Below are 25827 nucleotides of genomic sequence, written 5' to 3'. Positions count from 1 at the left end.
GAGTTATTTAGTGCAATGCCGTCATTTTACAGATGACCGGTGAATGTCCACCAGGGTTAAGTCATTTAAACTTGATTGCTTAGTTGGTTGGTTGATTATTAATGGCAGAGAAAACATTCTTGTTTTGAAAAACTGTGAGAATTACAAATAGCTTTTTAAAGTCTTAAAAAAGAGTATTTTATTTGGGGCAGGCTTTCAAGTGATAAAAAAATGTCGAATGTAGTTTAAAAGAACACAAACTTAGGACCAGAAAATCTGAATTTGAATATGGTTTGACCATTACTAGTTGTGTGATTTGGGGCAAGTTACCTAACCTTTTGTGACTCAATTTTTTCATCTGTGAAATGGAGATGATATAATTTCGTAGGATTGTTGTGAGGATTAAATGAGATAAAGTATGGATACTGAGAATGATATCTGGCAATCAAAAATTGTTAATCTTATTTTTAGGAAATTATATTACTGAATCGGTTTATTTCATTTTTAAAATTATAAATTACAAGTAACTTTTTTCCCTATCAGGCCGGAGTTATAATGACTTAAATCAGTATCCAGTGTTTCCTTGGGTCATCACTAATTATGAATCAGAAGAACTGGATCTTACCTTGCCCACCAACTTCAGAGATTTGTCCAAGGTAATTTCTCAGTAATCATCTGAAATATAATTGTCTGGCATATAAAAATAAATTGGATTGATTTCAGTTATTTTACTTAACTTAAAAATTTTTTTCAAATATGTACCTTTAATATAATTATCTCTTAAATATATTTTCAGTATTTTCAAATGGAAAAATTTAATGTGCATGATAAACACTACTTCTCTTTTGTGATGTTAGCACTGATATTCAGTGCATGGATTCATTAATTTAGTAAGCATTGCAAATTTGTAGTATTTAAAATATCACTTTTATTTCACTTATTTATGGGACTCATTCTATAAGGAGGCATTTCCTCTCTTCTACTACTAGGGTATCCAGTGGTACATTGCAGAGAAAAGACAGGATAGAAGTTTAATTCTTACTCTTTTCTGTTAATTTACATAACAGTTTTCAAAATATTGAGTTGATTCCTAGCATTCTGCAGTGGTACCCAACTGACTATTAAAAAAGTATCTTTATGAACTCATAGATTTAAATGCATTTGATGTTTCAATCCATTGCAGTTATTTACTGATATTCAGTTGTTCTTTCTTTGACCACTGGGGGCTTCTTGAAGTTATTTCTGTGACATTTTGACACATGTTTACAGTCTTTGATAACTTTCATGATCTCTGGTATGGTAAGGCACTCTAGTCTTAACCCTTACATTTTCTGGCCCAGTATAGGATCTTCTATTTCTTTGAGGAGCCCAGGTGGGACCTCTTCTAGTGGGAATTAATATCTGGAGATCACAGTTTTGTCTATTCTGCTTATTGCTACTGAATTTGTCATTATTTCTATCCCTTTTTTAGAGAGTGCTAGGAAAAAATTTAGGATGAAATACATGGGTTCAAACTGATTCCTCCAACTTATATTCAGAGTTGTATTTCCTTTAATATCTGAGTACAAAGTCTCTACCCTCATTTAGGTTAGCAGAACATCCAGTCTTTTTCCTACAGCTTCTTTCCTTAGTAATTTCTAGGAACAGCTAACAAATGTTTATGTCTTCTACTTCTTTGGCCTGGAGACTCTTTGTTGCTTCTTCCCTGTCTGTACCCTGACCCAGTATTAGTCCTTCTTTCCTGTAGGTCACTCTTACATTCTCACAACACCAGATTTCTTGCTATTAGTACTAACTTTTTTCCAGGGTATACACAGTTCTTTCCCTTAACTCTTCTAAATCTGTCTTAGGCCACAGGTGTTTATATAAAGTTCCACTGAATACCCAATCATAGCAGAAATACAGGGCTCTCAGTGATTCACAGTCTCAGTCAGAGGATCATTGCCCAGTGTCTGCAGATCCCAGCATGAGAAGTGCAAGTTCACTCAACATATCCAGTGTCCATTACTTAGAGCCCAGGGACTCTAAGAGTTTGTTCTTTTATTTACTCATTCCAGGAAGATGTTCAGGAGCAATTCCTACTCTCTGTCCACAGGATAGGATCTTCTTCACACAGTCCAGACAATCACAATAGTTACCAGTGATGTCAAAATGAAGGTTAACATTTTCTTCATGCCAAACAATAGTGTTTAGGATCTGGCCATTGTCTGTTTTATTACCACATCTTCTGTCTCTGTCCCCATCTTTGCTGTGTCATCTGATCTTGTAATGCCTCATGTTTACCTCTTGTTCTTTTGCTCTTATTCTTCTCTTTATCTAGAGATTTGAACTCCCAGGGTACTTTCCATATACTTGTTATCATACATTTCATAATTTATTATAATTTTAACATTTTTTTCTCTGTGCTCCCTATTAGGCAAAATCATTGAATACAAAGATTTTGTTTTGTTAATTTCTGTATCTCTTGTGTCTAGTATAGTGCTTAGAGCTAAGACATTGTACCATTTGCTATATCTACTTATTGAACTCTAAAAGGGAGTTTTAATTTTCAGAGGAAAGCCTTATTTGTGGATCACTTGTCTAATAAGGGATTAATATCAAGAATATATAGAGACTCCTAAAACTCAACAACATTCAAAAATGGGTGAAGAACCCGATAGACATTTCTCCGAAGAGGATATACAAGTGGCCAATGAGATAAAATGAACATCACTAATTATCAGGAAATGTAAATCAAAATCACAGTAAGATACCACTTCATAACCATTAGGAAGATTGTTAATGAAAACAAACCCAGAAAATCACAAGTATTGACATGGATTTGGAAAATTGGAACCCTTGTGCATGCTGGTACAAATGTATGATAGTGCAGCTTATATGTCAAACGGTATGGTAGTTTCTCAAAAACTTAAAAAGAATTGAAAGTAGGGATAAGAACAGATAATTTTACACCCATGTTCATATTTGTAGCAGCGTGACACATGACAGCCAAGAAATAGAAACAACCCAGATGTCCATCAACAGAAAAATGGATAAACAAAACATGACATATACATACAATGTAATATTATTCAGCCTTAAAAAGGAAGGAAGCTCTGACATATGCTACAACATGAATAGCCCTTGAGGATGTTATGCTAAGTGACATAAGCCAGTCACAAAAGGGCAAATACTGTATGATTCCATTCATATGAGGTACTTAGAGTAGTGAAATTTATAGAGATAAAAAGTAGAATACTAGTTGCCAGGGCCTGGGGTGAGGGAGAGAATGAGGAGTTAGTGTTTAATATAATAGGTATAGAGTTTTAGGATTGCAAGTTGAAAAAAGTTCTCAAGATGGATAGCGGTGATGATTGTTCAACAATGTGAATGTATTTAATACTGTTGAACTGTACATTTAAAAATGGTAAATTTTATGTTATATATATTTTGCCTCCATTAATAAAAGAGAAACCAGCAGGAAAAAAAAAAAGTTAGCAAACTAGAAACAGTTAGAGCTTTGAAAAAGTGCCTGTGTGTGTTTGTTCTTGCTTCTCTGTGATCACTTTGAGAATATGCCTAAACATTTCCAAGTTAACCTGCTGGTAGGATGTGACTGACACACGGAGGACACTTGAGCTGTGGCAGCTTAGGCCATCCTTAACAAGGTAATCCTCAGCTGACCTGCCATCTGACCACAAACGTATGAAGGAGTCCAACTAAGAGCAACAAAGCCTGGCCCAGATCGGCAGAATTTCCCAGTTGACCCATTGACCATGAGGAATAATAAATGGTTGGTTTAAAAAAATTAAAAAGAAAAGGAAGGCCTTACACATTGATATCATATTTGTTCTAAGACCCCATAGAATTATGGACTCTGTAGAGCTCTGTAGTCTAATAAATGAGGACTGTATTAGTTTGACTTGTGTAATGAGCCATGCAGTAGGTCAATAATAAAAACTGGGCAGCTCTTTAATCCTCAGGCTATTATACCCTACTCTGTCTCCACAGTTTGAATTTTGTGTTTGCAAAAGTAAAAATACCATTTTTGGGGGGTGAATTTGTTAGAATATAAAATGTGCTTCACAAAATGAATGACATATATATGAATACGTGTTCTAGAGTCCTAGAAATATTGCCTTCTGTTTCAGGGCTGAATCCATCAGTTTGGACTTATATTTAAGCACACAGCTTATTCAGATGTTTTTTGTGCTTTAGATGAGTTTTTAGAAATCTCTTTAAGATGTGATGAGTAATAAGATGGACTGTGGGCTGGACTCATAATTCTGTCTTGATGAAATAGCAGCTAATGGTGACAAGTGGGAGATTGTTTTTTGTTTTGTTTTGTTTTGTTTTTGAGGATATGTTTTTCTCTTCCTCCATCTTTGTACCTGAACAAAAGTTCTCATAACTCTTTTACCTCCTCCTAACACCATCGTTTTTTACCAACTGCCTCCATTCTGTGCCCCTCATCTTTGTTTCTATTCTACTAAAAATGTTAAATGACCAGAAGGAAGCCTCCAGAACAATTTTATTATGTAGGCTGTATGATTTTTATTATGAGTATTTATTGAAATTTTATCAGAAAAATGCTATTGCAGATTAGTGGCCAGCTAAACAGAATCCTTTATTAAAATCTATTTTTATTTGTATAGTATAGCTGTGCCTAAGGAACTTGTCAAATACTTTTGTTGGGTGGGTAAAATGTTATTTTAACTCATGCCTTTTCTTCAGGATATGAGAAATAAGGTTACCTTATGCCCCACTAGATGATCAATAGTAATTTTGCTTTTTTATTTTGTTACATTAAAAGTAAAAAGGTGAGGGGCTGCAAGACAAAACTGTTGCTTTCATTAACCTCTATCCAGATATGTCCACATCCACTAAACAAAGACATAAGAAATATCATTTGTGTAATTTTGTGACTTCAATTGTAATGGCATCCATTTTTATATTTTTAGAGATTTTGTGAAATATTTGCCCTTTTGGCTGAGGAAGGAATAGTTATAAAAAGTGCTTTCAACAAGAACCGAAGGGCACACAATTGGATAGTGAACAGTAGCGTAATTAGTAGGTCTGGGAAGAAGTGTGGAGCTCTAATATTCTACCACCTGTCTTACAACTAATATCTCCTTTCCTGTAAACCAGTGGTAATGTGAATGCTGCAAAAGTCATTCAGGTTCATGAGAATGGAATTCTACTAGTACTAATTGCTTTCATTAAATATTGATGAAATAAGTGAGTTTGGAATCAACTGCATTTAGTGAAATAATCAAGCACATCAGATATTTGAAAATTGTACTTTGCACATATAAAATGGTTGTGATTGTTTACTTGGTAAAAGTATCTCATTCCTTGTAGTATTAAGGCTTGTCAAAATGTTTACAGTGTGATTCAATTTTCAAATATTTATTTATGCACACATTTTCAAAAATACATCTCATATATAAATGAACTCTATCAGTACAAATAATGATTATAATAGAATTGTATTAAAATTTGTCCCATAGTATACATTTTGTAAACATTACTGTTTGTTTGAATAAATTTGTGAAATCTTAGAAAACATTGTATGCATAGCTTAATGTAGAATACAAACAGATCTTATCTCCATTCTTAAGTGGATAATATAACCTGCCTGGCTTTAAAATGTGTTGAATTATTTATGCATATTTATATCTATTTAATTTCCCCAAAGCTGTTTTTCAGAGGACTTTTAGTAGCTTCCATACAAAGCTACAATTTTGTTTGGTAATGTCTTCCATGTTGCACTGGGAATTTTCTTTCTGAAGTTGAATTAATGTAATCAGCATCCTTTCTTCTGTGTTATTTTTCTGATCTTCTTTGTAGAAAAAAAATGGCTGAATGGAGCAATGTAAAAAATGTCTTTTTTAATGTATAAGCTTTTATTCCATGTACAATATCTCTTTATAATCATTCCAAATTAGTATTGTAAGTACATTGAGAAGATCAGATCTATTTTATTCTGAAAGACTGATGAAAATTAAATCTTCTTGTATTGAAAAAGTCCTCATTTAGCATAAAATGGTTTAATTTATTCTTTCAAAGCTGAAAAAGGTAGGAATCAATTTTGAGGTTGATTTCTTTTCCCTCTACTTTCCCAGTTATTTCATCAGTAGTCTGAAATTCTGACTGATGAGAAGACAGATCTAACCATGCATAGAATTTGGAGTGACATTAATCCATATTTTATAAACATACATTGATTTTATATTTTGACAACCTCCTTGGAAGAGATAAGATTCAACGTTTTCTTTTTGACATTTCTTCATAAGAAATTATAATCAGTGCAGGAATATATTTACAAAATGTCGTACCATAAAAATAAATTATGATGGCTGAGTTTTTCAGTACCAGGACTTCCTTTGTAGATTAGGATGATTTCCTTTGTACCTGTGATTTATTATCTTTTCTTTACTTTGGAAAGTGATTGTGTAAAACAAATTTTCTGAGAGAAGGAAACCAAGACAATCTGAGGCAATCATTTTCTTCTAGTTGATCAGTGTAGTTAGTTTAGAATATATAGTATGTATTTTTACAGTAATCTGGGTACCTTTTCAAAAAACCAGTGTGTTCTTGGATTGAAATGCAATTGATAACTGTTCCACTTGCCAATGAAAACCCAATTTTCTTGGCTATGAAATTCACAAGACAGGAGTATGCCACTTTATTATTGTTATTATTGTTAACTAATATTTATTGAGCACTTACTATGTGCCAGGCTTTTGTCTAAGTGTTTTGTGCATGGTAATTCCTTTAACTGTCACAAAATCCCTTTAAGTAGGTAACATCATTATTGTTTTTACAGAGGCAGAAACTAATGCACCAATGGGTCAAGTTGCACATAGGTAGACTCAGAATCTGAACACTAAGTTTTCAATCTGTAGCTAACAACTGCATTTTTAAAAAATGAATGGGATACCGTAGCATAACATAAAAGAGAAAACATCACTGTGCTTATTGTATAAATCTTCTGCTCAGTTTGTTTGAGTGTGTATACATGTGTGTTTTTTAAAGTAACATATTTCTTAATGTGAGTTTTGGCCCAGAAAGTTTGAGAAACTCTGTAATATGCTAATACTGCCTTCCACTTTTGGCATCAGTTGCTGGGTCTATTTTAATGTTATTTATCAAGTTACCTTTCACTTCTCGTGCTGAAGTACCTAGTACATACAAGCAACATGCTATTGCTTGTAAACGGAAAGCTTTTTTTCTTTTCAAATTGCGCTACTCTTATTGTCTTTAGCCCAGGTTATGCTCCAGGCTTTTTTGATTAAACCTATTTTACAAAAAAAGCTGAATATTTGGTTAAAACTAGAGGATCCTCAGTGTTACTGCTTATGCATTTGTTCATTCATTTATTGGTTGTTAATTGAGTACTGTAATATGCCATGGACTGCTAGTTTCTGAAGATATGAAAGAATAAAATGAAGTCATTACTATGCTAGTAAAAGAATAAGCTGAAGATTAGGGAGAAACAGGAATGGTCAAGGTAAAGCAAATATTTATTTTTTATTAATTACAACTCACATTTCTAAAATGAAGAAAAATAGACAGTTTGAGGAACAAGGTAAAGAAAAATCCGGTTTTCATCTTTAGATTGTAACCACAGAGTGAGCTGTTATTTTGGTCCATAGTGCAGAAACAGGAAAATAAAAAGTAGAAAAAAGTGAACCTGCACCATGATCTCCTGATTCCTGTCTTGCAACATAGGAATCAGGAAAATCGGCTAAAACAGAATTTTAAATTTTTGCCTAAGCTATAAGAAATCATGTTTGTTTTGTTTTGTTTTTAAACCTATGTTACAATGCTAGACTATTCACACTCTGTTAACCTAGCAGTTTACATTGCCCTAGTTTGAATCCAAATATTTCTAAAAGAGCAAATGCTGACAAAACCGAAGAGAACTGAGTGACAGAACCATAGTGAATTTGTTACTCATTGCTGAGTTGCTCCTGTTTGTGCTTAGTATATGTTTCTGTTTCTCTCTCTCCCTTTCAGGAAAAGTAAGTGATTTTTTTTTCTCTCCTTCATTTATCTCCTACCATTTGAATGTGTATTTTTATTTGTGAGATATTTCTCTCTAACACACACATTTAATATACAACATACATCTTGACCTGGAATTGACTACCGACATTTAACTGTTGTTGATCAGACAGCACTTCTTTATCTCTTTAAGTTTTAAGTGCTGTTTCTGATGAATGCCAGTCCTTTTAGTCTGCTCTGTAACAGATACACCAGGAATCAATATACCATCTAGATGTCACAGAGGGAAAAGAACACTCTTGGGGTGGGGGGAATATTGTTTAAACTTGTTAGGTGTTATGGCTTTTACTTCGTTTTTCTATTTATTGGGCTTCAGTGAAGCCAAAGGAATTCAAGCTTACAAAAAGAAACACATCTTATGATACTACAACAGTACATAACAGATCTTAAATTGTTTAAATAAAATATAAATGCAAAGAAAGAAACTAAAAATTACCCCATACTTGATTATGTTTTGGATATGTTTTATTGGCTGACATAATATGTTAAAAATATTTTAATCTTGGCATCAAACATGGATGCTGTTGTATGCCACATTGATTTTAGAGATTATGATATAAATTACATTGTCTGGCCTTGGAAAGTTTGCAGTCTAATAAGCATAAGAATGATATGTGAGAAGTTCCCAATGTAATTGTAGGATTGTGAGGGAAGCCCTAATAGATGCTTTCCACTATGACAAGCATTTTACATATGCTGTTTCCTTTAATTCCCTCAATAACCCTGTAAGAAATGTGTTATTATCTTTATTTTAGAGATAAGGAAACTAAGATTTAGTGAGGTTAAAGAATTCTGGCAGGTCACACATTTTCCAAGTGGTAAGCTCAGGATTTGATCTCAGATCTGTGTATCAGTAAACTGGTAGACTTTAGGTATAATCTGAAAGAACATTTTAAATTGAATACTTGCTTTATATCTGTTTCATTCCAAAATCCAACTACTTTTTCCTCTGTATTGTCAAAAAGTAAGAGATTGACTTTTTTGGAGAAATTGTACTAGACGCATTTCTGATATGAGAACACCAAGCACACCAGAAGGAGGGTTTAAGGTAGAGGATGGAAAACAGGAGGATTATAACTGAAAGCTTTAAGTACTAAGTCATGAAAGCCCCTAGACCCTTTCTGCTGTCATGCTATTAGAACTGTGGCAGCTAAGTTTATACCATCCTCACCCCATAAGACAGAAGATTGTATTACTCTTTGGACATATTCACTGGCTCAAAAGAAAACACCTAAAAAAATAAAACATTTAGGGATCCTACTTAGAGCCCACTTGATTTCCTTTCAGTGAAGTCTACCAGTTCACATCACTACTTATGCTCTATATGCTTCAATCAGCTCTTCAGTGTCTCATTCTTAAAAATGGAGGGGCAGCCAAGTATTAGCAAACATTTAAAGACAGCCTCTAATGTGAAAGATGACAAAGACCAAAGTAAATAGAAAAAACAAAACCAGAAGAAACAGAGGCAATTTATGAAGAAGAAGTGTTTTTTTTTTTTTTTTTAAAGAAAAGAACTAGAATAAATATTCTCAGATAAAAGAAAACTATTGCATTAATAGAACAAGAAAATTATGCTATGGAAAGTGAATAATCATAAAATAAGAAAGAGCAGTATAAAAATTAATAGAAGAGTTGTAAGGTAAGTGCAGATATTTTCTAAAAGGAATATCAACATGATGTGGAGAAAACAGCCTGGAAAGATAAAATTAGACCAGAGCAGGGAATCTTTGGATTTAGATAGAGTTGTATATTACTGTTACCATTTATAAGTAGAGGCACCTTTAGCAGATTACTTAATTTTGAGGATCCTATGTAGCAAACTATGTAGCTATTTAATTTATAAAACCCTGAAGAAAATTTTTCATGGATACACTGACCTTTTTAAATTGAATTATTACTTGTTCAATGTGGCATGTTAGTTTAAAATATGTCTGTGCAACTCTTTACGTAGAATTTAATACTAAGTTCAGGAAAGTGGAAGCATATATATTTAAGGAATATACATGTATATAGATGTTAGAAGGCATTTACAGGATTTGTTGAAGTTTTGTTTTTAAAATAGAAGTAGTCTATTTATTTTGTGTGACTGTGTTTCTAAATTTACATCTTTTAAGCATTAGTACTCTGTATAGCAGACTTGGTTTTCTGTAGAAGTTATTTTCTAATAGAAGTTTTTGAATGACTCTAACAGACGTTAATTCTACACTTAATTCAAGCAGCCTCCAATGACATTATTTTTTAACATTAGTCAGAAAATGATAAACCGAAGCAACTGAAATGGATTGTGGTTAATATTACTGTCAGGGTGATGAATAATCCTGACATATACCAGCAACACACTGCCAGTCAGTAATCCTCCTCAAAGTTAAGTATTTATTCTCTGATCATGCTAAGTTACTGTGATGTGGAGTGACTATTTAGTATTATTTATAAATGAATTGTTTTATTTGCATAGCATTATTAGTTTTATCCCATAGTGCTTTGTATTCGTTTGGTGCTGGGTGTACAAACTGAGATAGGTTTAGAATAGGGAATATCTACTGTAAATTTACATAGAAACTATTTCCAAAACACCTAGGAAACTTTTTTAAAGTTTAATTAGTAGCAGTAACTATCCTCCTGATTTTAGGCATGGCTATTTTTTTTTTATTATAGAAAGTAAATTTAGTAGAATATTTAAAAAGCAGGTATGCATTTATAGCTTTTAAAATATACTTGCATGTGTCAACTTCTGATTCTTATCTTGCCTACGATTTTAAAAGTTACTTTGTGTGTGAATATGTACTATGGTTTTTTACAGTGGATAATGTAATAAATATATTTTATTCTTATGTTCAAATTCCTGTCCAATTCTTTATTCTCCAAGTTCTATTCAATGTGTTTGTTCAAATAATTGTTAAGTATTTGTTGGGCGTCTTTTTTCTACACTATTCTGAGGACTCTTCCAGAAACAGAAGTGAATTAAATTGTTTGTACTTTTAAAGACCTTTATAATTGCATGCATGTTATATTTAAAACGTTTATACAAGACTAATCAGAAAACATTTTTCTGTAGCTTAATTTTTAGATGGTCTTACTTTCAGAAAAGGAATTTTTTAAAAAGTGTGAATCCGAAATTTATCATTTGAAGCAAGTTTTTGGAAGTGGAAAGAAGTAAATTCTGCAAACAAAATCATGTTATTGTGGGCTCTACATAAAAATTAGAATAGACAAATAGTTTTTTTTAGTGTAAGAGGGAAAGAAAATCAGTAGTTTTACTGGGATATACATCCCGTTGAACTGCATTAACTTATTTATTTTAAAAAGAAAAGATTTTACAAATCCACATACCTACAGTGAACTCATTTTTGAGAAAGGTGCCAAGAAAGTACACTGGGGAAAAGACAGTCTCTTCAATAAATAGTGCTGGGAAAAGTGGTTCTTCATATGCAGAAGAATGAAACTAGAACCCTATCTTTAACCATATACAAATCAAATCAAAATGAATTAAAGACTTGAATCTAAGAACTCTAACTGTGAAACAAGAAAACATTGGGGAAACTCTCCAAGACATTGGTCTGCACAAAAATTTCTCGAGTAGTACCCCATAAGCACAGGCAACCAAAGCAAGAATGGACAAATGGGATCACATCAAATTAAAAAACCTTCTGCACAGCAAAGGAAACAATCAAAAAGTGAAGAGACAAGCCACAGAACAGGAGAAAATATTTGCAAACCACTCATATGATGAGGGATTAATAACCAGAATATGTAAGGAGCTCAAATGGGTCTATAGGAAAACATCTCATAATCCAGTTTTTTAAATGGGCACAAGATTTGAATAGACATTTCTCAAAAGAAGTCATACAAATGGCATGCAGGCATACGAAAAGGCACTCAACATCACTGATCATCAGAGAAATGCAAATCAAAACTGCAATGAACTATCATCTCATTCCAATTAAAATGGCTTATGTCCAAAAGACAAGCAATACCAAATGCTGGTGAGCTTGTGAAGAAAAGAGAACTCTTGTACACTGTTGGTAGGAACATAAATTAGTACAACCATTGTGGAGAACAATTTTGAAGCTTCTCAAAAAACTAAAAGTAGAGCTGCCATATGATCCAACAATTCCACTTCTAGATATATACCATGGAGAAAGGAAATCAGTGTATCAAAGAGGTATCTACACTCCCAGGTTTGTTGGCAGCACCGTTCACAATAACCAAGATTGGGAAGCAACCTAAGTATCCATCCACAGATGAATGAATAAAGAAAATATGGTACTTATACACAATGGAGTACTATTCAGCCATAAAAATAATGAGATCCTGTCATTTGCAACAACATGGATAGAACTGGAGGTCATTATGCTAAGTGAAATAAACCATGCACAGAAAGACAAACATCACATGTTCTCATTTATTTGTGGGCATCTAAAAATCAAAACCATTGAACTAGTGGAGATAGAGAGTAGAAGGATGGTTTCCAGAGGCTGGGAAGGGTGGTGGGGGATGGGGTATAGGTAGGAATGATTAATGGGTACCAAAAAAATTAGCAAGATAGAATAAGACCTAATATTTGATAGCACAACAGGGTGACTATAGTCAAAAATAATATAATTGTACAGTTTAAAATAACTAAAAGTATAATTTATTTGTAACACAAGGGATAAATGCTTGAAGGGATAGACACCTGATTTTACATGGGATTATTATGCATTGCTCGCCTATATCAAAACATCTTGGGTACCCCATAAATATATATGCAAACTACCTATAAAAATTAAAATTAAAAATTAAAAAACACCAAACATCAAAAAAATTAAGAATAATAAATAAAAGTTTTTGGATGGAACTGGAAGCCATTATCCTAAGTGAAGTAACTCAGGAATGGAAAACCAAATACCACATGTTATTACTTGTAAGCTGGAGCTAAGCTATGGGTATGCAAAGGCATACACAGTGGTATAATGGACATTGGAGACTTATAAGGGAGAAGGCTGGGGGGAAGGTGAGGGACGAAAATCACCTATGGTACACTCTTTGGGTGACAAGTATACTAAAAGCCCAGACTTCACTACTATATAACTCATGCACATAACCAAAAGCTACTTGTACCCCCTAAAGCTATTGAAATTTTAAAAATTTTAAAAAAGAAAAATAAAAGTTTTGATTAGGCCAGTAAATTGGGAAAGTTATAGATCTAGTGTGACCTATCTCAGTAAATTATTTTAATATCTGAGTGTTACCTGTCTGAAATATAGACAAGGTAATTAATAGTCATTAGTAACATTAATAACTGTTCAAATCATTCTACAATCCTATTGTTTAATTGTTTTAAAAACTTAAGATATTGCCCTCTTTCGGGCATCTTTTTAGAATTCTGTCCCAGGTTCTGACTTGTTCAACAGTTTCACTAATATAACAAATTGACCATATAGCTTACTGTACACAAATTAAAATACAAATTTTTAAGGCCAGGCGCGGTGGCTCACACCTGTAATCCCAGCACTTTGGGAGGCCAAGGCGGGTGGATCATGAGGTCAGGAGGTCAAGACCATCCTGGCCAACATGGTGAAACCCTGTCTCTTACTAAAAATACAGAAATTAGCCAGATGTGGTGGTGCGTGCCTGTAATCCCAGCTACTCGGGAGGCCGAGGCAGAAGAATAGCTTGAACCAGGGAGTCAGAGGTTGCGGTGAACAGAGATCGCGCTCTACCTTCCAGTCTGGGTGACAGAGCGAGACTCCGTCTTAAAAAAAGAAAAAAAAAACTTTTAAATCATTTTGATTGAAACATTCACATGAAATATTCAAGTGAAATATGAAGGACTAATATGAATTCTTACATTTAGGGTTGAATTTTTCGTACAGAAAAAGGTAGAAAAGAGATTAAAGATGAGTCAGTGTTCAATGGATAACACTTGCTGGTGTCTTACTGGTAGAAAGGAAGATGAAGATGTGCCCGTTGTTCCCAACCTGTGAGCTCTGGTCACTTGAGGGGACTGTGGGTTTGTTGCAAGAGGTCTGTGAATAGACAGTGTACGTGTATATATATTAGAGACTATCTTACAGGACAAAGTTGGAAGCTGCTGATTTAGATTATGTAATTGACTATCTATTTTGACCCAATGGTGTTAATGGCTTTTCTAAAAACAACTTGGACCAAACAGAATTATTACTACTCTTCTGTATTGTGGCTGCTAATGCTACTTATTTTTTGTCTAGAATGTATTATAGGTTCATGGTAAGAGTTAAGGTTCTTTTTTTGTGTGTAGAAGTCCAATTAATCTAACACCATTTGTTGGAAAGACTTTTTCTCTGGAGATGTCCTGGCATCTTTGTTGGAAATCAATTGGCCATATATGTGTAGGTCTATTTCTAGACTCTCTGTTCTGCACAATCAATCAGTATATCCTTATACCAGTACCACAGTCTTGAGTACTGTGGTTTTACAGTAAATCATGTAATAAAGTCTTGTGAACCCTCCAGCTTTATTCTTCTTTTAAAAAATTGTTTGACTGTCCTAGCCTTTTTTCTTCTTGAGAATGTACCTGTTAATTTATAATTTTTAAAAAGCCTTCTAGATTTTTTATTGGGATTGAATTGAATCTGTAGAACATTTGGGTTAAAAATAATGTACTAACAATATTGAATGTTCCAGTTCATTAACATAGTGTCTTTTCCATTTATTTAGTCCTTCTTTAGTTTCTCTCAAGTGTTCCATAGCTTTTAGCATACAATTCTTACACATATCTTGTTAATTTAACCTTCAAAAATTCATGTTTTTAATCTTGTTATAAAATGTTTAATTCCAATTATTTGTTGCTAGTATGTAGAAATACAGCTGAATTTTGTAAATTGACCTTGTCTTCTGCATCCTTGCTAAACTCAATTATTATTACTAGCAGCCTTTTTGTAGACTTTTTGGGACTTCCTACATAAATGGCATTGTGAAATGAAGACTTACTGCGCTGTATAATGTTAACAAATATTGAGAGTGCCTTGTCTTTAGTGTTAGGGGAAAAGCATTCAGTCTTTCGCCATTAAGTATAATATTAGCTATAGGCTTTTCTGTAGATGCTTCTATTAGGTTAAGTTCCCTTGTCTTTTTTTTTTTTAGACAGAGTCTCGCTCTGTCGCCCAGGCTGGAGTGCAGTGGCGCAATCTTGGCTCACTGCAACCTCCACCTCCCGGGTTCAAGCGGTTCTCCTGCCTCAGCCTCCTGAGTAGCTGGGACTACAGATGCCTGCCACCACAGATGACTAATTTTTGTATTTTCAGTAGAGACAGGGTTTCACCATGCTGGCCAGGATGGTCTTCATCTCTTGAACTTGTGATCCACCTGCCTCAGCCTCCCAAAGAAGTACCCTTCTATAACTAGTTTGTTGAGAGTCCTCATCATAATTGGGTATTGAATTTTATCAAATTCCTTTTCTGAAGATGATTGCATTTTCTTTTTTAGTTGGTTAGTATAGTGAATTACACTGGCTGATTGTGTAGTGTTTCCTTCCTGTGATAAACCAGATTGTGATATATTATCCTTTTAATAAATGGCTGGAACACATTTGCAAATATTTTCTTAAGAACTTTTGCGCCGGGCACAGTGGCTCACGCCTGTAATCCCAGCACTTTGGGAGGCCGAGGCGGGCGGATCACAAGGTCAGGAGATCGAGACCATCCTGGCTAACACGGTGAAACCCCGTCTCTACTAAAAATACAAAAAAATTAGCCGGGCGCGATGGCGGGCGCCTGTAGTCCCAGCTACTCAGGAGGCTGAGGCAGGAGAATGGCGGGATCCCGGGAGGCGGAGCTTGCAGTGAGCCGAGATCGCGCCATTGCACTCCAGCCTGGGCGACAGAGCGAGACTCCGTCTCAAAAAAAAAAAAAAAAAAGAAAAGAACTTTTGCATGTGTGTTCCCGAAGGATATTGGCCTGTAATGTTGTTGAGTTTTGGCATCAAGGTAATGCTTACATGACAAAATGAATTTTGAAGTTGTTTCTTCCTCTTCTGTTTCCTAGAAAAGATGATATACAATCATTATTTTACCCTTAAGTGTTTGGTAGAACTCATGAGTAAAGCCATTTAGGCCAAGAGTTTTGTTTCTGGGAAGGTTTTTTTGTAAAACTTTGAATTCAGTTTCCTTAACAGATAAAGGGCTATTCAGGTTATCTTTTTGTTAATGAGTTTTGGTAGTTTTCATCTTTCACAAAATTTGTTTATTTCATCTCAGTTGTCCCTTCCTTCATTCTTGATGCTGGCATTTATTTCTTTTTCTCCTTCTGGACCAGTCAAGCTGGAGATTTTATTTATTTTTCTATTGCTTTTTCTGTTTTCAATTCCTGTGATCTTTGCTTTCCATACTATATTTTTTCTATATGATTTACATTTAATTTATCTTCCTTTTTAGTATCTTAAGGTGGAAATGTTAAACTGTTTAAGGACTTTTTTTAATGTAAGCATTTAGCGCTACAAATTTTTCTTAAAGCACTAATTTAGCTGGGTCCAACACATTTTTATATATTGTTTTTATTTTGAGCCCATTTAAATATTTTCTCGTTTCTCTTGTAAATTTCTTTTTCACCCATGGATTATTTAGAAGTGTGTTGTTTAGTTACCACCTATTTGGGGATTTGCAGGTGTCTTTCTTGTGTTTATTTCTAGTTTAATTCCATTGCGGTTGAGGAACATACTCTGTATGATTTCAGTTATTTTCAGTTAGTGAGAATTTGTTCGATGGCTCAGAATATGGTCTACCTTGATTAATGCTCCATGTGCATTTGGAAAGAGTGCATATTCTTCTTTAGTTAAGTATTGTTTTGTAAATATCAATTAGGTCAAATTGGTTGATGATGTCGTTGCTGATGTCTTCTGTATTCTTACTAATTTCTACTTGTTCTGTTGAATCCTGAAAGAAGACTGTTGAAGTCTCCAAGTATAAGTTAGATTTGTCTGTATTTTCGTTCAGTTCTGTTAGTTTTTCTGTTTGTTTTGTTGTGTTTTTGAGGCAGAGTCTTGTCCTGTCGCTCAGGCTGGAATGCAATGTGCCATCTTGGCTCATTGCAACCTCCGCCTCCTGGTTTCAAGCAATTCTCATGCCTCAGCCTCCCAAGTAGCTAGGATTACAGGCATGTGCCACCATACCCAGCTAATTGTATTTTCAGTAGAGACAGGGTTTCGCCATGTTGGCCAGGCTGGTCTCGAACTCCTGGCCTCAAGTGGTTTGTCTGCCTTGGCCTCCCAAAATGCTAGGATTACAGGTGTAAGCCAACCCACCTCACCAAAGTTCTGTTAGTTTTTATTTTATGTATTTTCCACATTTATTTTTGGGTACATGATGTGGGTTGAATTTTGTTTCCAAAAAGATGTGTTAAAGTCCTAACCTCCTGGTATCTATGAATGTGACCTTATTCATAAATAGGGTCTTTGAAGATGTAATCAAGTTAAGATGAGGTCATTAGGGTGGGCCCAAATCCAATATGACTGGTGTTCTTGTATGAAAACATATAAAGACAGACATACAGGGGGAGAACACTATATGTTGATGGAAGCAGATATTAGAGTTGTGTTGCTGCAAGCCAAGGAACAACTGGGCCTACCGGAACCTGGAACAGGCAAGAAAGATTCTCCTTTAGAGGCTTCAAAGAGAGCATGAACCTGCAAACAACTTGATTTCAAAATTCTAGCCTCCAGAAATGTGAGACAATAAGTTTATATTGTTTTAAGCCACCTAGTTTGTGATGTTTTGTTATACGAGCCCTAGGAAACTAATACAGTGCATACACTCTTTAAATTGTTATGTTTTCTTGATAAAATAATTCATTTTTCATTATGCAATGTCCTTCTTTATATTTAGTAATATTTCATGTTCTGAAATCTACTTTTTCTGATGTTAATATCCCATGAGGGTATTATTTTGATTATTACTTGCAGCATTTTTTTTTCTATTATTTTAAGAAGCCTGTCTATGGCTTTATATTTAACTTTTTTATTATGGACAACATATAATAGAACCTTGCTTTCATGCCCAATCTGACAATCTCTGTATTTTAATTGGGGTGTTGAGATCATTTACATGTAATGTAATTTTTTATATGGTTGGCTTAAATCTACCTTCTTGCTGTTTTTTTTTTTTTATTCTACACATCAGTTCTTTGTACTTTGTCTCCCTTTATGTGCTTCTTTTAGATTATTTTTATGATTGTATTTTATCTGAGATAGGAGAACAGTATAGGCTGGGATATGAATAAGATTTTATGCCCAGGGAAATACATGCTTCTTCTTATGTCACGTAGTTAGTGTGGGGAGTTCAGTCAATCTGGTCAATAGATGAGCTTAGTTAGGTTTGTTATTGTTATTATTACCCTAAAATACAGTGCAAACTCTGTAAGAATTTGGCCTGGGTGGTGGATGTCTTTTCTCACTCTTCTTGCTCTACTCTCTAGCTGACCCTCTATGCCTGTGCCACAGAGACATTTTTCTATGTACTTTTCTGGTTTTTTTTCCAGAATTAGATTGCTGTTGTTGGTAACTCAGTTCCAGGCTTGTTGGGGGGTAGATAGGGTAGCTCCTCAGTTCTCCTGGTTCATCCTCATTCTTAAGTAGATCCCATTTAAATGGTCATCAGGGATGGACCTTCTCAGTGTTCTTGCGTCTACCCTTCATGGCATCCACAGGAAAGAATTTCCTATCCTTCTCCTAGTAGTAGCAGACCTCTTCTTTGCATCAGTGCAGGACATGTCTTCCTGAAAGGACTTTTGCTTTTACCCTACTCCAGAAGCAGCGGATCTTTGCCTGGGTCCTAGGGGTGGTACACAGGGTAGTAGATTAGTTTTGCTACTATCCCTCTTCCTGTAGTAGATTAGTTTTGCTCCCACTCTTTCCCCATGTGCAAGTTGATACTTGCTTAGTCCCTGGGATGAGAGTTTGGTGTTCCTCTCCCATCAGCTTAAGGATTTTGATTCCTATGAGAGAAAGATTAGGGGAATGTGATTGTGTTTTGTTGCCATTCCCAGTAACTGTAAATCATATCCTGTGTGCCTGTGTCACCTAGAGAGCCCCTCCCTGGTTTTCTACCTTGCCTCAGTCATATTCTCTCTCATGAGCCACCTATAGAGGCCTATGGAAAAGAGCTTAGAAGTGCATGCAAACTCCCTTGTGTTTCTAAGTTGATCTGTTCACCCAACATTGGTATTTAGAATTCTTTATAAATAATTTTAGCAGATTCTTCTTTCCTGCCTTTTTTTTTTTTTTTTTTTTTTTTTTAGACACAGTTTCACTCTTGTCGCTCAGACTGGAGTGCGAGGGCATGATCTTGGCTCACCGCAACCTCTGCCCTCTGGGTTCAAGCAATTCTCCTGCCTCAGCCTCCCGAGTAGCTGGTATTACAGGTGCCCTCCACCATGCCTGGCTAATTTTTGTATTTTTAGTAGAGATGGGATTTCACCATGTTGGCCAGGCTGGTCTCAAACTCCTGACCTCTGATGATCCACCCGCCTCGGCCTCCCAAAGTGCTGGGATTACAGGCATGAGCTACCATGCCTGGCGTTCTTCTTACCTACTTTTATGTTGACTACCTCTTCCTCCCATGTTTTGCCAAAATTATAGCAGTTTGTAAGAGGCCTGTAACTTTTTGGAATTTACTTCATTTAGTTGTCTTTTACCTCAGCATTCTGATTGTACAAAAGTGGTTATCATCTTATAGTCTTTTTATTGTTGTTAAAATGAGAGCAACATTCCTTGATACTTGCTACATTTTTATATGAAAGTAGAACTGCGTTATTCGTTGTGGTACTGAAATTGCCACGACTTTGTCCAGTGAGGTCTCTTTAAGAAGGATATTATGTCCCTTAGATACAATCCCATTAATATTTGACAAATCCTTTGCCTTCTGGTACAACAAGTTGTCTGTCCCAGGCTGTTTTGTATATTTTCTGCCCCAGAATTAGAATCCACGATTTCTTTAAGGACCTCTGGTTCCTTTTAATAGGAAATAGTCAACTTAGATAGCTTTTTAAATATGAAATTACCCATTTTGGATACATGGTTAATGGACTTCTTAGGCTTTTCTTTCTATGAATTGTCTAGTGCATTCTTTGACATCCACATGTTGTTAAATCACTTTTTTAAAGGAGCTTCTTAAATTATGTCAAATTTGAATGTTTTAAAAAAGGTGCTCCATTTGGGAAAAGGAGTGTGGATGGTGGAACCATAGTTTTGCCATCTATTACCAGAATGAGGTAGTTTATAAAACTTTATATTCTATTTTATAAGTGATTGTAATCTCAATATTGATCTCAAAATTTGAAGAAATACTCCATATTTACCTTATGAATTAATTTCATTTCCTCTTGATGTGGTATCTTGAGGTTCTCCAGAGAAACAGAACCAATAGGAGATATCTATGTATCTGTATCCAAAAAGAGATTTATTATGAGAAATTGGCTGATGTGATTAGGGAGGCTGAGAAGTCCCACAGTCTGCCATCTGCAGGCTGGAGACCCTGGAAAGCTGGTTGTGTAATTCATTGCAGGTCTAAAGGCCTGAGAACCAGGGGAGCTGATGGTGTAAATCCCAGACTGACAGCAGGAAAAGATGAGATGAGCTGTCTCTGCTTCAGCAGTGAGATAGGAAAAAACAGGCAAATTCCTCCTTTCTCTGCATTTTGTTCCATTCAGATCCTCAATAGATTGGATGATGCCCACCCACACTGGAGAAGGAAATCTATACTGAGTCCACCAGTTTAAAGGCTAATCTCACCTGGAAACATCCTCATAGACATACCAAGAAATAATGCTTAATCTGTGCACCCTGTGCCCCAGTCAAGTTGACACATAAAATTATTTCATATGATTTGTGTTACATGAGGTTATTTTTTTTCCAATTGATAGTAACTTATAAATTGAACAGAGGATTTTTTGTTATATTTTTATGCTTACATTTTATTTCTTTTTGTCTTAAATTGTAGAGGCAGCCCAAAACCTGTCCAGCTATTGCAGGTGCAGTGGTTTCTAAATCCGAGCTTCACTGGCTTGTTTCTAGTCCCTCATAAGTATTGATTATCACTGTACTACAATTAAATGACTAAATTTAATCCCCCACCCCACCAAGTAGAGCAGATATATAGTTGTAGAGGGAAAAGTACAATAAAATTTTCATTTTAAAAAGGGTAAAATATAAGTTCTCTATGTTGATGACTATCCCAACATATCCTCTTGCACAAGGAAATAAGGTAAATTTTAGATAGCACTTTTGAATCTTATCGGCCTTTATTTTTTGACTGATTTCTCCAGCAATGGAGCAAGATTTTTGGTCAGCAATCTGGCTGCTCCAGTTTTATTCAACTAGTGGATTTTGCTTACCTTGAGAGCGGCACTGGGGAGGAATGTACAGGGGCTGGACTATTTTAGCAGGGTCTGCTTTTTGATGTAAGGGCTTCATTTTGGGGATCGTCTTAGAGGTTGAATATCACTGACCTTCCTTGCCGGGACTGGGCTTTTTCTAGGAATACAACTGCAATGTAACTGCCTGTCAGGCCTCACATTGCTAATAATCAACTCCAAAAGTGTTATCAACATTTGCCAGCTCTTATGTATGACCCATGGCTATTCTTAAGTCATGAGAATTATTAGAGTCTCTTCTGTTGCACTTATGGAATCATTAGAGATTATCTTGTTAAATTGATTCCAGTTGCCCTGTTTCTTCTGAAAGCTACCACACAGGCTCGTTTACATTTGCCAAACAATATTTTATCTCCTTGTTTGATATTTGAAGTCCACTATAGTTTTAAAATGCCCTACAACTCAGATGCCTGCCTGTCTCTGTGTTCTTTAACATAATTTAAAAAATCAATCTCTCTTCATCCATTTCCCCCCTACACTTCCTGGCCTCAGATAACCACCAGTCTAACTCTTCATCTTTATGAGATCCACTTTTTTTTAGCTCCAAAATATGAGTGAGAATATGTGATATTTATCTTTCTGTGCTTAGCTTATTTCACTTAACATAATGCCTCTAGTTCCATCCATACCTTATATATTGACATCTTTAACTTATCCTACTTTATGTCTAATTTTTGTATTAAGATTTAGTATTTTTCCAGCCCAAGGTGGTGGCTCATGGCTGTAATCCCGGCACTTTGGAAGGCTGAGGAGGGAGTATTGCTTGAGGCCAGGAGTTCAAGGCCAGCCTGGGTCTACAAAAAACTAAAAGAATTATGTTGGTGTGGTAGCATGTGCCTGTAGTCCTAGCTGCTCAGGAGGCTGAGGCAGAAGAATCGTTTGAGCCTAGGAGTTCGAGGCTGCAGTGAGCTATGGCTGCATCACTGCCTGCAAGCCTGGGTAACAGAGTGAGAGCCTGTCTCTAAATAAATAAACATATTTTTTAAAAGATTTACTATTTTCCCAAAAAGCAGTTTATTAGTCTAAAACAGAATAAAATAACTATTTTTACTAATCTTTATGGATTTGGACTCCTCCTTGCTTTCTATAATCATGATATTTTATTGTGCTTCACATGCATATCATTGAAATATTTAGTGCCATTAGCCCAGGCTTAAGCTAAACAATAAGCACACAGTTTTTCCCAACTCAGCGTTGAACATACACACACACACACACACACACACACACAGAGAAAGAGAGAGAGAGAGTTAGTTTCTGAAATTAGAACTAGTTTTATTATATTCCGATGACTTTCAAAGCAAATAGAAAATGAATTTCAAAAGCTGAATGTTTCTCAGGTAGTTCCCAATTTTGTTTTATGTTTCTGGTTTATAGAAGCTAGCAGAACATTAATATATGTACTACTAATGACCTGTCTTAAAAGCATATAGATTTATTTGATTTTAATGGCCTTAACTGGTTTGTTAAGTGGGCAGGTGAATATATCTGCAAATGCATAGATTTTGTTATATCAGCATTCTTTATCATTTTCATAATAACTTAAAACATTTTTATTAATTATCCTTGGATTTTTTGGACTGTTTATTGGGTTGTTATAGGCATTTAGCTCAGCAGTGGCATTGGATTAATAGTTTATTTTTAACAGTTTATGTGACTTTCTCAAAATGAGATAAACACCTATAGAAAAATTACTTAATACTGTGTAGCTGAATAATATAGAACTATGAAGACATCACTAGTAAATCTATCAGTGCAAGCATTTGAAATGATTTAGTTTCTACATAGGTACAATAAGTAAAATGGAATACTTTCTTTTTCCCAAGATGTGTTTGTTAAATTGAAATGGTGTAGTGAGTATATATCTAATGCCACTCGTAAAAAAGTGTGTTTTCAAGGGATTAAAAAGTGTTCTGGTACTTGAAAACAAAAGTGCTTATTTGTTAGCTCTAAAAGCCATAGTGGTGTGCTGATGAAATTTTTTTCTTGACAGTATTAAATAAAATCTAGAGCATGTGAAGATAAGTGCCAAACCATTTCAGCTGTATATAGCATATAACGAAATACCCTAAAAGCCAAGGTTGAGTGAAAATGCTGATCAGGCTGCTTGTTATACTTGTCATTTAGATAAAAAAAAGCTGTTACAATTGAAACAAAGTAGTTGCTACACCCCCTGACAGTGGCAATGTTGCTGAAATGACAGACACTATTTATTTATTTATTTATTTTCTTCACTAGAGTAGTTGGGGAGGAAGACAGGTGATGGAGACACTGGGAATCAAATTCATTGGCTTCTCTAAAAAGCCTCAGCAACACAGAAAATTAAGGGCTCTCATTTGGGTTCACAGAAAAGATAGAAAAGAAAAAATAGAAAAGTTGAAAGGAAGATAAGGCAATAAACTTTGGTGACAGCATTTACCTTTTTTGTTTACTTTTTTTAAAAAAAACTGTATTTGCCAAGCATGTTTTTGATGTCCCCAAGATAAAATATGCTTTTTTAAAAAATTCATTTTTGATGCCTTCTTCTAAGGTAATATCCACAGACATTATATAGGTAGGGATAAAAACTTTAATAGTATTTTTTCAAAAGAGCATTTAATCTAAAGCTCCCATGAAAGGATTCTAATGGCCTTGCAGAGGCAGCGTAGCAGTTCACGCAACCCAAATCACTCTGGGATTTGCTAGTCAGTTTGGTTGGAGGTGGCTTTTAATCTTGCTGCTGCCACTGGCTGGTAACCAACCACTGATAGTTGTTTACTTCATCCCGACTGTTTTTTTCACCTGCAAATTGGGGATGCTAATTGGTCTGTGTATTAAGAGTTGTTGTAAAGATAATGAGATGATTTATGTAAGATTCGTAGAACCTTTGCTTATATTCAGCAAATAGTAGCACTGTCATCAGATAAAATGGCACCTTTGACATGTATATCATAGTTTTTTCCTGGAGTCTTCTCAAACCAAATCATTATTCTCTAATCAAGAATGACTATCTTTTATGATGTAACATTTCCTGATAGTGTATCCTTTTATTCTCTGAATTTGAAATTTGTTTAATCTGTTAACATATATCAGATGCTTGATGATATTCTGTCCTTTAACCTGACATTTTTATAGCATAGAAGAACATTGAGTTCAGCCATCTTGTATTCTATTCCTTGCTAGTTTTTTTCCCTTACTTTGCAGTGGTTTTCTTTCGTTTCCTGTGGCCTAGCCTACTTTTAGGGAAGAATGAAATAACATATAACTTCTAATTGCATACACCGTCTTCAGTACTGTAAGCAAGGCTTTACCTGTCATCACAAAATTAAAGAATGTTTCTGATTTCCCTGTCATATCAAATGAAGATTACATTGGCAGATGGCTTTCAGCCAGTCATCAGGATCCTAAGCAGGGTTGCAAAGTAGTCCTGCTCTTTTGCCTCCCCTTCCTAAGCTTCTTTTCACGTTTGACATCTTTTCTTCACTCTTCTGTTTACCCACAAAATGTATCTTGATGAAATATTATGCTTTAGCATTTTCAAGCACCTTATTTCTTAGTATTTTGGTTTAGAGTTACCTTTTTTCCCTTTTCTTTAACCCCAGTCTTTTCTGCTTCTCATCTCCAAATGTTGGAGTTCAGTGGTTTTCCAAAGAAAGCCTCTACAGAAAGGTGTGAAAAACTCCTTGAGACATTTGGGTTTTAAAAGAGAAGTTAGCTGACACAATCAAATCTCTGCTTTGTAAAAAATCTGAGACTTCTTGCCAATTTCCCAGAACTTTCTTACCTTCAATAACTGTACGTATGGTCCAGTAGTTTGGAATTTCACTTCTGAAAGGTTGATATAAATTGTAATCATTCATACATAAATTTCAAAAGGAAAGAAGGAATTATAGTTATGGTAATAACCGCATTAATAGCAGCTACGCTTGTTAGTTTCTTTCTGTTTGTTTGTTTGTTTTTGTCAGGAGCGCTTCTAAGTGCTTTACTTACATTGGCCTTTAAATCAACCTGTTAAGTAAAGAAATATTTGAAAAATTGAGATAACAGCAAATTTTTGAAATTAGGAAAACCAACTTGTAATGCAATAGTTTTAAATACATAACACGGTCCAGAGAAGGGCTTTTGAGTACTAGGTTTGAGTCTTCTAGATTTATGTTGATTTTGAGCTAGATAATTCATTTCTTTAATAATAAAATAGGAATATCTAGATTACCTATTTATTATGAGAATGTATAATAATGTTTAATAAATTACAAAATGTAAGCTGGAGGTATTGTTCTTAATTAGATAACTTCAGGTAAGAGTTCCTAAAATTTTAATAAAGAAAGAAAAAACAGGTACCTTTTCTTTTTACAGCTAACTTTTATTAATAATTAGACCAAAGTCTGTTACGTGCTTTTAAAGGAGTCTGTTAATTCAAACTGTTTGTTTTTAAATA

At 34.8% G+C, this 25827-nt stretch overlaps 1 protein-coding gene across 2 annotated transcripts in view; it reads left to right on the top strand.

The window, feature by feature from the left end:
• The window catches only part of LRBA (LPS responsive beige-like anchor protein), a 756763-nt gene that overhangs the window by 555327 nt on the left and 175609 nt on the right, over window positions 1-25827 (top strand). For both annotated transcript variants that reach the window (XM_025385122.1, XM_025385123.1), the window contains exon 44: window positions 523-635. In XM_025385122.1, coding sequence (XP_025240907.1) covers window positions 523-635 — 113 coding nt within the window. The remainder of the gene's footprint in view (window positions 1-522; window positions 636-25827) is intronic.

This window comes from Theropithecus gelada, chromosome 5, assembly GCF_003255815.1.
Source record: "Theropithecus gelada isolate Dixy chromosome 5, Tgel_1.0, whole genome shotgun sequence".
NCBI lineage: Eukaryota > Metazoa > Chordata > Mammalia > Primates > Cercopithecidae > Theropithecus > Theropithecus gelada.
This window is presented reverse-complemented; position numbering and strand designations above follow the sequence as displayed.